The following is a 14,762-nucleotide window of genomic DNA, read 5'->3' on the forward strand; positions in this document are numbered from 1 at the left end:
GTCAGACGGAAGCTGACAAATAACCCTGGCCTGTTACTTAGAGTAACATTACGATTCAGTATTAAAAGATTTAGCTCTTTTTACGCAGCTAATTGAGAGATTGAAGTAAAAAAAAAAAAAACTTCTGAATGGTTTCTTCTCTCTGTGAAGAGAAGAAGAAAAAGAGTATTTCAAGAAATTACATGCAATGGAGAACGGGTAAGAAGTTTTCAGGTACAGTTTCGTCTTATGCTATATATGCAGAGACTCCAGGGAAAGTATCCTATCCAGAGAGTATGTATTTCTTTATTTTCCCCTCTTTGTTCATCAGTTCACCCACGCATAGTTGACACGCGCGCGTTCGCGTGCTCGCCCGTATGCCAAGCAACAACACACTCACTCGAACATATTATAAACCAAGTCTCTCTCTCTCTCTCTCTTTTTCTCTTTCTCTCTCACTCACTCACTCTTTGTAAGGTGAATAAAAAGCCAAATGTGATTGGCGTATCGCAAAAATCCGCCATTAAAAACACTATCGTGACTCCTCCCATTAAAGTCAATGGGAAGATTGCGAGATTTCACACAATTTTTTCCTTTTTTTTTCCCTTTTTTTTCACACTGATTTCTTCGATCGTTGATGCCTGAAATCGGCGTGAGTTGAATTCTGCGGGCGAAACGAGTAGACACGAGAACTGATCGGAAAGGCTCGTGGCGCCACGTTCCAATGTGGTGGGGGCATTAATTCATCTTTGGATTTCCCCTTATTTGGACTTGTATACACGATTCATTGGCGGTGGGGGGTTTGAATGGGTGGATACGAAAGGCTGGGCCTTAAGGTGTATCACAGCAGCACAATGATGAATATCTTTGGCTATGCGTGTGTGCAATTTACTCAAAATGAGTGTATAGACACACACACACGAACACTAGTGTAACGAGTTTCAAGTTATATAGCTTCATTCGTGTATATACATAAATACACACCGGTAAAAGTTTGTATCCTCGTCTCTCTCCTCTCTCTCTCTCTCTCTCTCTCTTGGAATGGATGTGTCCGTGTATCTTATTCACCTACTACCGTATTCGGTGACCGATGAGATTGCCAAGGATTACACATGTAATCGTTCAGCTATCATTTGCCTTTCCTAGGATTGCCCATGCAATTAACAGTCGTGGGAACCAATTCTTGTTCTGCAATGAGAAATATTTATTTAGTTTTATGACTTCCACCTTTTCAGATTGGAACTAATCAATGAATCTAAATGGCTTATCTAATTGTTCCTTTGTTTTATCCACACAAATCGAAACTCTAATATATCAATTTTCATTGCCTAATTGTTATTCGTCAATTTAATTGGCTATTTGCAATTTATACTGATATTAAGACAGTATTTTCGAAAACATATACTCTACTGAAAAAACTGTTTAGCTTTCTCATAAATGTATTGCTAGATTTCGTCATGCAAAAACGAATGTCTTATATACTTTTTAATTTTTTGATTTTAGACAAAAGTGTCTAAAATCAAGACACTTTTGGTCTCTAAGACAAAATAAATGTTTTCATTTAAGATACTTTAACTCAATTAAGACACTTTGTCCCATCACCAGAGTTTTGCCACAAAAATGTTATTTTATTTTTCTCTGATTTTCAGACTTTTTCCTGACTGATTTTAACTTTTTCCCTGACCCTAAAGAAAATTCTGATTCACTTTAAAAAATTGAAAAATCTAATTAAACTTTTTCAAAAAAATTAATTCCATAGAATAGTTAGTTAAAAGTTTGAAAAATTCAGATTTTCAAAGATTTCAATTTGAAACCTTATCAAAATTCAATTATTTCTAAAAATTCACAAAATAATGCTTTCAATTCTCAATTATTACCAAAAATTATGACTGAAATTGATTTTTACTTTAATTTTGAAACATATAATTATACATTTTTCAAAGAATTCTATTAAATTGTATTGAAAATAATTAAAATTCTACGATGAATTTTTTTTAAAAACGAAAATAATTAAATTTTATTATTTATGAAAATAATTAAATCCCTGCAAAAAATTGTTAATGAAAATAATGGAATTATTTCGAAGAAATTTATCAAAAATTTGTAAATTGAATTCCTGTAAATTTTCTATTATTTAAGAAAATAATTAAATGTTTACGTTGAATTTTATTAAAATTTTTTTTAAATAATTGGAATTTTGAGAACAATTTTATTTAAAATTTTTGAAAATAAATGAAATTGTATATATTAAATATTAAAATTTGTCAAAATAATTGAATTTCAACGAAGAATTTTATTATTTATAAAAGAGTAATTGGATTTTTGCAAAAAGATTTTTTTTAAATATTAGAAAATAATTGAATTTCGGCGACGAATTTTACTACTTTTGAAAATAATTGAAATTTTGCCAAGAATTGTATTAAAATTTTTGGAAATAATTTAATTTCGTAGAAAAATTTTATTATTTGTAAAAATAATTGACATTTTGACGAACATTTTTGAAAATTTTAAAACGTAATTGAATTTTTGAGAAGAATTTTTTTTAAATATTAGAAAATAATTAAATTTCTGCGAAGAAGTTTATTACTCTTGAATATAATTGAAATTTTGCCAAGAATTTTATTACTTCTGAAAATAATTGAAATTTTGCCAAAAATTGTATTAAAATTTTTGGAAATTGATTAATTGAATTTTGTAGAAAAATTATATTATTTGTAAAAATAAATGCCATTTTGACGAAGATTTTTGAAAATTTTAAAACGTAATCGAATTTTCACCAAGAATTTTATTACTTTTAAAAACAATTGAATTTTTGCAATTATATGTAACTCGATCTTTCAAAACTCTATTTTTTTAGTGTTTTTAACTAAAATTTTTCTCTAAATTCATTATTTTTAATAATTAATTAAATACACCCAGAGAAAAATGTTATTTTAACCAAATGTATTTTATTTGAGTTAAATAAATTAATTCTTTTTAAAATCAGTAAATTTTTTTGATATTTATCAAAATAATCGAATAATTGATTTATAGAAGAATTTAGTCTTTAGTAGTTTAAAATTTATTAGTTCAAAGTTCCGGAAAATAATTCTTATAAGAATCAGAGAAAATATCAAAATTTTCCCTGTTTAGAAATCAGTGAAAAACCAAATCAATTTTTTTTGTAGCAACCCTTTCATTACACTCCCCTTTTTTACTATAAATTAAATTCAACTATTTTTAAAAAAACCGACAGAAGCCGTTTGCTTTTATTTTCCTTTTTACATCAAGAAGCTGTAATAAAAGAATTCTTATAGATTTTCCAAAAAGAGAAAAATATTACAACCGATTTTTTTCGAAACATTCAAAAACCAAATAAAACCACACACAAGGAAATAACTTAAAAATCCTTTTAGATTAACAAATTCAAAAAGCAAATAAATCCCATAAAAGTCATATTTTGACATTTATCACTAAATCTGTTCTCTAAACAAAAATATTTACAACTTAAATCAATTACTTATACTTTCAGGTCGTAAAATACGAAAAAATTGTAATTTTCGGATAACTCACACTTTTATTAGAACACATTGACACATAACGGACGTCACTTTACGTAAAAAGAAAAAACTTTATTTAAAACTTGATTTTATTATCGTGTATATTAGAGAATAATTTCTCTATAAAAAGAAAAAAAAAATGTTGAATAATTTAAAATTCTAATATATACGGGAAAAATCACACTTGACAATGGGAGTTTCTATTGATTTCGTTAATAAATTGTGTAGATTAGATTTTTCTATGTAAATATTGAGAAGGGGGGAAAATAAAAGTGAGTGTACACGTTACGCCCCTTTAACATACTCGAAACCCCATTGTATACACCTGAGATTTTTTTCTCCAAGTCCCAAACCCATCAAGAGGTGAGGGCCCACCCACAGTCAAAATAGGTAAAATGACCTGGCTCCCGCGTCTCTAGTCTGTAATTTACGACCGTTGGGCTCATGATAATAAAATAAAAACGACGCACCTATATACACGAATAGCCATTCCCTATGCCAAACACTGTGTCCATGAAGACTTTCTTATTCAAAATTATTTATTTTCAAAACAACTCCAAAAAAAAAGAAGAAGAAGAAGAAGAGGATGAAAAAATCTCTAAAACACGACATATTTTTACATGTTACGAAAAGAAAATCACTTTATAAATCTCTTTTATTTCTTGATATAGAGGTTACTTTGTTCTTACTTTTTTTCTTCCTTTTTTTTTATTTCTTTAGAGAAAATTTTATCTTGATTTATACATGTAATTTACATTTGCTTGCGAGAGGGATTCCAAAAAGACCACCATGCGTGTGACATTTATGACAAGTTAATTTCCAAATTGAGGAGATTTAAATGAAAAGAGTGGAAAAAAAATCAAATAAATACCTGCGCGCTCTCTCGGTTGATTTCATGGTCATTTAATAATAAAAGAAGAAAAAAAAACTCCTTATAAACATCACGCACCGATTATATTGTGATGTTGGGAGAAAAAAATATATCGAAAAATGTGTGAGGATGAAAAAAAGCTCTAATTATATAGAAGTTTATCTTGTATATGATTAAGAAATAGAAATTAAATACGATGAGAAGTTTAGCTACTGGTCTTTTAGTGGATTTTTTCTCTCTCTTTCTTCAAAAGAGCTTCTCTATATAATATAACACTCGAAAGTAGAAGAATCAGAATGAGTCAGACAATTTTTTTCTAAATGATTTGAAAACGTCATTTATCAAAATTTTTGCTAATTAACGAAATTGGAATTTTTCCTTTTCAAAACAAAATTTTTGGTTTATTATTTTTTCTACCACTTTACAAAGGCAGAATATTTTTAGGTATTCAAATAAGATGTGGTATTCTTATTTTAATTATGTCAATAAGATCTAATTGTATCAACAAGATTTGATTCTCGATTTGATTATAAGAAGATTTAATTAGATCAGAAGAATTAATTGTATTAATTAATTGCGTATTTAACTATATACTTAATTATATATATTTATAATTTTTTTAAACTTTTAATAACATTCTTCGCAAGAATTCATTAATTTTCAACACAATTTTAATACAATTTTTTGCAAGAATTTAATTATTAATTCAAAAGTATTGATACAATTTTTTATAAGAATTCAATAATTTTTTTAAAAATTTAATAAAATTCTCTGCAAGAATTGAATTACTTTTAACAAATAATAAATATCTTCATATAGAAATTCAATTGTTTTTAACAGAATTTTAATAAAATTCTTCTCAAGAATTGTATTATTTTTTTACAATAATAAAATATTTACCAAAAATTATTTCTCTTGGTCAAACATTAAAGAAAGATTCAAGCTCTTTAAAATATGACCATTACGAATTTTTTTTTGAGAACTTTTAATAGCCAGCATTCCCACCTGCTCGTATCAGAAAATTAAAAATTTGAAAAAAGTCAAGAAAAAAAATAAAATTTCTCGAAAAGATTAAATTATTTTAAAAATTTTTTAATAAAATTCTACGCAACAATTCAATTAATTTTAGTACAACTTTTAAAAAATTTCTCCATAGAATTCAAGTACTTTAAAAAATTTTAATAAAATGCTGAGACTAATTTAATTATTTTCATAAAATTTTAATACCTACAAATTAAATTATCAAATTTTTAATTACAATTATTAACAAACACGATTATTTGAAAATATTTAAAGAAATACTATGTAAAAATCAATTATTTAAAAAAATGTTCAGTTAACATTATTAAAAAAAACCACATTCTTTTCAAAAAATTGAAAGCAATTCTTGCAAAGAATGAAATTATTTTTAAATATTCTATAATAAAATTTTATTATACATGAAAGAATTTTAATATTTATAAAAATAATTTCATTCTTGCGAAGAATTTTATAAAAAAATTTTAAATAATTGATTTCTTTCGAGCAATTTTATTAAAATACTTGAAAATAATTGAATTCCTGTGGAAAATTCTAATACTTTTGTAAATAATTCAGTTCTTCCAAAGAATTTTAAAAAAACATTTTTTTATATAATTGATTTTTTCGAGGAATTGAATTTTTGAGCAATTGAAATCCTGCTATGAATTTTATTATTTATGAAAATAATTAAATAGTTACAAAGAATTTTATTAAAATTTTCAAATATAATTGAATTCTTGAGAAGAATTTTATTATTTATGAAAATAATTGAATTATTGCGAAAAATTTTATTAAAATGTTTAAAAAGAATTGAATTTTTGCGAAGAATATTATTACTCTTAAAAATAATTGAATTTCTGCAATAATTTGTAACTTTTCTAAAATGAAATTTTTTTTTCGTGTTTTTAACTAAAATTCATCTATAAATCCATTATTTAAAATAAATTTTGAAAAAGTCAATTCAGAATTTTCAAATTCATTTTTTTACAATTCAATTTTATAAAATTTCTATTATTCGCAAATTCTTCAATTAAATATATTTGAAATTAAAAACTTCAAATTTTTGATTATTTTTAAATAATTGAATTGTTTTGACGAATTTTAATAAAATTTTTAAGAATAGTTACATTTCTCAAGGAATTTAATTAAAATTGTATTAAAAATAATTGAAATCTTGCGATGAATTTTATTGTTTATGAAAATAATTGAATTGCTGAGAAAAATTTTAATATTTATAAAAATAATTGAATTATTGCAAAAAATTATATTATAAAATGTTTAAAAAGAATTGAATTTCTCTGGAAAATTTTGTTATTGTTGAAAATAATTAAACTCTCCATAAGAATTTTATAAACATTGTTTTAAATAATTAATTTTTTCGAAATATAATAAATATTACGAAAATTTTATGTATTTTGAATACTTGAATTCTTGTGGAAAATTTTAGTTCTAAAAATAATTGAATTTTTCGATTAATTAATTTAAAGTAGTATTAAAAATAATTGAAATTCTTCGATGAGTTTTATTATTTATGAAAATAATTGAATTCTTGCTTAGAATTTTATGAAAAATTTTTTAAAAATTGAATTTCCACGAAAAACGTTACTATTAGTGAAAGTAATTGAATGATTGTGAAGAATTGTATAAAAATTTTGTTAAATAATTGATTTTTTAAATTTTTTTTGAAAATGCTATTCTAAATTAATTGAATTCCTGTGTAAATTTGATTATTTCTAGAAATAATTGAATTTTGGATGAATGTTATCAATTTCTTTTTTTAAATAATTGAATTGTTTTGTGAAATTTTTCTAAAAATACTAGATGTTGAAAATAATTGAATTTCGAATCTTTTTTTGAAAATAATTGAATCGTTTTAAAGAATTTGATTATTATTTTTGAGAATAGTTTTTTGATTTCTAGTATTAGCGAATTTAAAGTAGTGGAAAATCTAAAAAAAAACAGAAATAGTAGCCTTTAGTAGCTGAATTCTAAAAACGTACCCAAATAGTAGCATAACGTAAAAAAATAGTAATAGGTAGGTTTCAGAGGATAGAGAAAAAGGGGATTAAAGATAGAAAAGGGGGATCCCTGGAGAGAGATATTTTCTGACAATTTGAATATATACCTGCGAGAGAGTGAGAGAGAAATTAGAATATATGCAACGCATCGACCAAGGGCAATGGAATCTGACTGAACAAGCTTTTGCGGGATACCGCTAATAGTTGACGTAGGTAGTGCACACGTTACTCCATTACACGTTTCGTTTAATTACCTATCAAGTGCGAGCGGGGGACAGACGCGACGCGATGGAAGCGCGATCTCGCTCCATGGGAAGTGTTGTTCAACATACATTCCAGACTGGCCGCGATGAAAACGACTATTATACACCAGCATTCACGACATTTCCCGACGTGCTTAACATTTTCTTTTTAATAATTACTTTGCCAGACATAAATAAACTTGTTTTTTATAGCACCATACGGAAGAAATTGCAATACACATATATATGTATATAGCGTAACAAGCGCGACTTGTTTTATGGATTTCATTATTTTTTTCTCCATTTTAAATTGTATCTACAATTTCTTTCTAACCGATTTTATTTCAACGTTTATTTATTATTTGCTCTTTCGCGTTAATATTCTATAGTAAATAATGGTAAATATTTTCTTCTATATAGTAAATAATGATAAATATTATTCTCGTTTTCGGACTTTGCACTCGATAATTAATTTTTAAAAAATAGAAAAAAGTAGCTTTAATACTGAAAAAAAGTAGCTATCGAAAAATTAAATTTGATCGAATTAAATTAAATTCTTTCGAATAATTATTCTAATAAAATTTTCAAGAATAATTGCATTTTTGGAAGAATTAATTTAAAAACTCCATTAAACATAATTGAAACTAAATTTAAATAATTCAATTCTTGGGAAAATATTATTTATGAAAATATTAAAGAAAAATAATAAAAAAAATAAAATTTGTAAAAATTCAAATTTAATTGTTTCGAAGAAAATTTAAGATCGTACGAGGAATTTAATTAAAATTGTACTGCAAGTCAATCAAATAAATTTAATTTAAATGAAATTGTATTGAAAATAATTGAATTTTTCCGAAGAATTTCAAAAATTATGAAAGTAATTGAATTCTTGCGACGAATTTTAATAAAAAATTTTTTAAATAATTGATTTCTTTGAGGAAACTTTATTGAAATATTAGATATTGAAAATAATTGAATTTCGACAAATTTTTACAAATTATTAATTTTCTACGAAGGATATTATTAAAATTCTTTGAAAATAATTTAATTGTTGCGAAGAATTTCATTAAAAAATTTTTAAATAATTAAATTCTTTTGACAAATTTGATTAAAAAGGTACTGAAAATAACTATTAAATTTTAATAAATAAATTATATCAAAACTTTTTAAAATAATTTAATTCTTTCGGCGAATTTTGTTAAAAGTTTAAAAACTAATTGAATTTCTAAGAAGAATTTTATTATTTATAAAAATAATTGAATTCTTGTGAACTCTTTTTAAGTAATTGATTTTTTCGAAAAATTTTGCAAAAAATGTGTTTTAAAATGTTTTATTTAATTTCTTCTGAATATGTTATTTTATGAAAATAATTGAATGCTTACAAAGAATTTTACAAAAATTTGTTTTAAATAATTGAATTCTTCAGAGAAATTTTGTTATTAAAATAGTAAATATTGAAAATAATTGAATCGTTTGAAACAATTTTACTAAAATTTGTCGAATTGTTTCTAAGAATTTTATTAAAATTTTCAAGAATAATTTAAATCCCAAATTTTCGAGGAGAATCAAAGCTTCTGATTATCAAAACTAATCACAAAAACCAACTATTTTTTAAAATCATAAATTTTTCGAAAAATTGATAACAATATAAATTTACTTTCCATTTTGAGACAAAGTCATTATACATACAAAAAAAAGTGTGAAGAAAGAAAAATCTCTTAGACATGAGATTGAGAAACAAAAAAACAGCGAATCTTTTGAATAAAAAAAAGTCTTGTAACAAAAACTAAAAAGGTAAATCGTGTTATTATTGTAATTCGATTTTTTAATATTTAATTCAAATGGAGAAAAAAGTAAATAAAGTGAGAAAAGTGACATTCATTATGTTCATTTTATATTTCGAAGTGAATTAATACTTGTCAGGTAAGCGTGATGCATAGAAAATTATTTAAATTTATTTTACTAGGAGTTTGTTTTGGAATTAGATTTATGTGGATACATTTGAATGTGGTGTTCATGTATCATCTCGAAGGTGGAGCTAAAAATCTACCTCCAAGTCTCTACAAATCAAAACTTAAATTATATTAAGTCCTTTTTTTATAAGAGACAATTTTCGAAACTAATGGTCCCCCTCCTCTTTTATCCCTCCCATTTCTAGCATCTTTCAATATTCAATATTTTTTATTTTAAAATTATCGAATTCATTCAACTTCTTAAATTTATTAAATGAAAAATTAAACTTATTAATAATAATTAAAAAAAAAATTTTTCATTATTTTAAGATACATTTTTCTAAATCAATTCTTATTTAAAAATGCTTTAAGAATTCAATTATTTAAATACAAAAATAAATAATTGAGAGAATAATAAAAATTTTCTAAAATTCAATTCTCGTAAAAAATTTTATATAAATTTTTGAAAATACCTAATTGAATTCTTTCGAGGAATTTAGTCATAAATATATTGAAAATAATTGAATTCATATAAACAAATTTTATCAAAACTGAAAAATAATTTATTTCTTTTAGAAAATTTTGTTAAAATTTTGTCAAAAAAATTGAATTGTTCCAAGAAAATTTAATATCATAAATAATTGAATTCCTGCAAAAAATTCTGTCATCTTCGTGAAAATAATTGAATTTCAGCAAAAAAATTTATTAAAACTCTTGAAAATAAAATTCTTTTGACCAAGTTTAATAAAGTTAGAAAAAATACTTGAATTACTCCGAGGAATTTAATTAAAATTGTATTATATTAAAACTGTATTGCAATTATTTTATAACAAAAAATATCTGCATACCTGTTTTTACAATTTTTTGGCAGGAAATAAAGTCCTTCTCAATATCAGTATATTTCACGTATGTTAAGGCCAATGTCTTTCAGAAATTGCGAAATCATGGTTCCTCTCTCAGTGACCCCCAAAAAAGTTTCGCTGAAAAAAAGATGAATGTAATAATATAAGTTAGGGTATGTGTTATATGTTCAATGTTCCTAAATATATGCATAACTGGTTTTTATTCCAAGTAGTTTGCTAATCTATGTCGCATCACCATATTTGGATTGAAAAGTGGATGTATCTTTCTCAATTATGTGGGCCTGACTATGAATGGACATTTCTACTTCCGGTCCTCCATTAACTAATTCACGTTTACTTAATCACCAAATATAAAAAATAAAATACGAAATCAAAAATTAAATCTGCGGTGACGAATTTTAACCGGAATTATATTTCTTGAGAATAAAATCAAAAAACTTATACTCAGTATTGCTACAAAAATTTGATTTTGTTTTTCACCTTGATTTTGACTTTTTCTCTGAACGGTGTAAAAAAAATTTAGAGAATTAAATTCTAAAAACTAATTTACTTCAATTATTTTCAAAAAATTTAATAAAATTCTTTTAAAAATTCACAATTTTTTTTTAAATAGTATTTTAGGGAATTTAAATTATTTCAATTAAAAATTCAATTTCTTTTAACAGAATTTCAGAAAATTTCAATTATTTCAAAAAATTAAATTATTTTTAACAGAATATCCGGAAATTCCAATTATTTAAAAAAATTCAATTATTTTTAAGAGAATATCCGGAAATTCCAATTATTTAGAAAAATTCAATTATTTTTAACATAAATTCAGGATTGTCCTTTAATATTTTTTCTTTTTTTTTAATTTCAAGTATCTTTAAAAAATTAAATTAAAATTTCTCAGAAACTTATTTTTTACCAGAATTTAGAATTAAAATTATTTTGAACTTAAATAATTTTTTCAAATTAAATATTTTATTATTATTATTATTATTATTATTAATTTATTCACAATTTGAGTTTTCAAATATTTTGTTGATTTTCCCTGATTTTTTCCTAATTTCTCTAACTTTTGTCAAACTTGTTAAAAATAAAATCAAAAAAGTATTACAATTCTAATTACTTTTAACTGGAAGATTAAAATTCAGAAAACAAAGTTGGAGTTGATTATTAAAAGATAAAGAAAATATTGTTTCGATTAAATTTGGAATCGTAAAAGAAGAAATTGAATGAAATTTATGTCCCTAGAATTTGTAACGTTCAAATGTTTCTTAACATTTTGATAATTTTATTAATACCTATTTTTAAAATATATTTCATTAAAAAAATATTTTGTAAATTAAAAAAATTAATTGGTGGCGAAGCCAATGTTTTGAATTTACGTTAGTAAATTGAACATTTTTAAAAAAATTGAACACAATTGATAAATAAATATAAGAATAAAAAATAAATAAATATTATAAATAAATGAGTAAATAAATATAATAATAAAGTAAATAAAAAATACTTATTAAAAAATGAATTGTTATAGAAGAAAAACTGTTGAATTTACGTTCGTAAATTGAAGATTTTTCAAAAAATTGAATACAATTGATCAATAAATATAATAATAAAAAATAAATAAATATAATAATAAATAAGTAAATAAATATAACAGGTAATATATTAAATAAAAAATATTTATTAAAAAATTAATTGTTAACGAAGAAAAATGTTGAATTTACGTTAATAAATTCAACATTTTTTCTTCGTTAACAATTAATTTTTTCTACTATTTAAAATAGTTTTTAATAAAATAAAAATTAATTCAGTATAGTAATTATTAAAAATATCCAAACAAAAAAATCTCCTTCATTTGAATGTTCAAAATTTTGTTAAAATATTTTTTTTTACCGATTGGATTTTTCTATATAGCTATAATAGAAAAAAAAAATTCCAAATTCTAATTCCCACCTATCGAACAAAATTCTAATTTCCATTCGCAGATAAAAATTGAAGAAGAAAAAGAAGAAGAAGAATAATCACAAACACGACACTCTTGCTCTCAAATGATTAAACACCATCAATCAGAAATAATCCGAAGACCACGCGCGTATAAAATTTTTTTACAGCTCTTCCTTTCCAGGAATCTTATAACATCTTTGTTATTCATTGATATTCCATGGTCGATCATCCCGCAAGAAGGTTATAAAACGATCAAAGAAGAAACGAGTATACTGCAATTGACGATCAAAGAACAATTTGTGTATGCAATGCACGCGTGCCTCCACCTGGTCAAAAGAATCAATTGTCATCGAGGGTGGTCTTTGAGACGAAGAAGAAGAAGAATAAAAAAAATTCGTTGTACTCAATTTTCCAATATCGTGTTAAAAATATCCTCAAATATGAATCCACAATAAGTGGGATACGAAGAAGAAGAAGAAGAAGAAGAAGAGATGCGAAAAAGATCGGAGTAAAGAAGAGGAAGAAAGGCAAGATCAAATGACAGAGAGGAGAAGATAGCATCCGGTTCGATAAAACGGACTGGTCGTTCCTCGTGCCTTAATACGATTTCGTTCTGTTCATTATATCGTTTTCAGTCGTCGCCTACTCCTCTTTATCGTTTCACGCTCCGACAAGCTCTTCTCTCTCTCGTGAATTTCTTCTTTTTTTTTTTTGCTTTTTACTTTTTTTGCAAAGGGAGAGACGAGAAGCAAGCACACAACTGCGATGCGACTCGATCGAAATCGTAATCCTGTCGTGTTTCGAGCATGCCAGAGAAAACGATCGAGAGGTTCTCTTCATGAAAAATAAGAGAGGAAGAGTGCGTATATTTATATCTTATACACGCGTGCGTGTGCAATCGTGTGAGAAGGGGACTGATTCAGGTTGATTTACGTCTAGGGTCCTGTTTCACGAAAACCATCCACTCCACGCATTCAAAAAGGGACCACAAGTGATCATAATTTCCAAAAGAAGCAAGGTGTCTTGCTGTCTAATACTATAATCTGAAATATGGACTTTTAACATTAGGGCGCGCCATTAGTTGACACTACATTTCTTCTTCTTATTCTTTTTCTTTTTTTCTCTCTCTCTCTCTCTCTCACTCATCTCTAACGAATGTCTACAGAAGCCTTATTAGATACATTTTTCTTTTTTATATTTCTCAAGTATTCTTACCTTTTTTCTTAATGCGGCACTTGATTTCTTGTCCAAATCACTCGTCAGTTCATTAAAATCATTTAGTTGATCATCTACTGAATTATCTGCCAGATCATCTCCTGGATCATCCGCTGGATTATCTCCTGGATCATCTACTGAATCGTCTGCCAGTTCATCTCCTAGATCATCATCCGCTGGATCATCTCCTGGATCATCTGCTAGATCGTCTCCTGGATCATCTACTGAATCGGCTGCCAGATCATCTCCTGGATCATCTATTGAATCGCCTGCCAGATCATCTCCTGGATCATCTATTAAATCGCCTGCCAGATCATCTCCTGGATCATCTACTGAATCGGCTGCCAGATCATCTCCTGGATCATCTACTGAATCGTCTACCAGATCATCTCCTGGATCATCTACAGACCGGAATTTTCTGCCATGAGACGGACGATGTGGATTATTGAAACCCTGAAACATAATAATTACATTAGTAAATTAATTTTACTAATTTTCCTTTCTAAATGTTTCGAATTTTTCAAATTAGGGTACGTCTATAAATTACGTAAGACATTTTGTTGGAAATTTTTACTTTAAGGATGGCCACTTAGTGAAATTCTAATTTAATGCTTTGAAAATGAAATAATAACGAAAATTAATTAAAAAAAATTGTTTTCGAATTAAAAGAACATAATTTAATTTGCAAATTAAATTTAACATTCAAAACATTCAACATTCTAATGCTTTGCTTAAAGATTATATAATATCAAAAATTAATTAAACAAAATTGTTTTTGAATTAAAAGACAATAGTTTAATTTGTAAATTTAATTTAAAATTACAAAAAAAAAAAAAAATAGTTACTTGTTATAAATATTATTGTACAAAAAAAAAATTTACAAATTGAGATTTAGAGAAAAAGTTGTGCGATTATTATATTTGCTGGAAAAATTTAGAAATAATAATAATTTCAATAATTTTTCATTAATAAGTAAATTTATTTCTAATTTAAAAAAAAAACATTTTTGAGGAGAAAATGTTATGATTTTTGTAACTTTAATAATATTAAATCTAAAATAATTTAAATCATGCATAGAATTTTACTAAAATCTTAGAAAATATAACTCAACTGTTCTGGATACTAATTTTA

The 14,762-nt window shown here is 24.9% G+C and overlaps 1 protein-coding gene across 1 annotated transcript; it reads right to left on the bottom strand.

Annotated features, from left to right (window-relative positions):
- Window positions 1-232: 232 nt before the first annotated feature.
- Window positions 233-14,143, bottom strand: LOC122510360 (coiled-coil domain-containing protein 1-like). Its single transcript, XM_043624946.1, has 3 exons — window positions 13,632-14,143; window positions 10,470-10,601; window positions 233-1,167 (listed from the first exon to the last, which is right to left on the bottom strand). The coding sequence occupies exons 1-2, from the start codon at window positions 14,091-14,093 to the stop codon at window positions 10,578-10,580; spliced, it is 486 nt and encodes a 161-aa protein (XP_043480881.1). The 5' UTR covers window positions 14,094-14,143; the 3' UTR covers window positions 233-1,167; window positions 10,470-10,577.
- Between the last annotated feature and the right edge of the window lie 619 nt (window positions 14,144-14,762).

The sequence above is a fragment of the Leptopilina heterotoma genome, unplaced genomic scaffold (genome assembly GCF_015476425.1).
Source record: "Leptopilina heterotoma isolate Lh14 unplaced genomic scaffold, ASM1547642v1 Lhet_68, whole genome shotgun sequence".
NCBI lineage: Eukaryota > Metazoa > Arthropoda > Insecta > Hymenoptera > Figitidae > Leptopilina > Leptopilina heterotoma.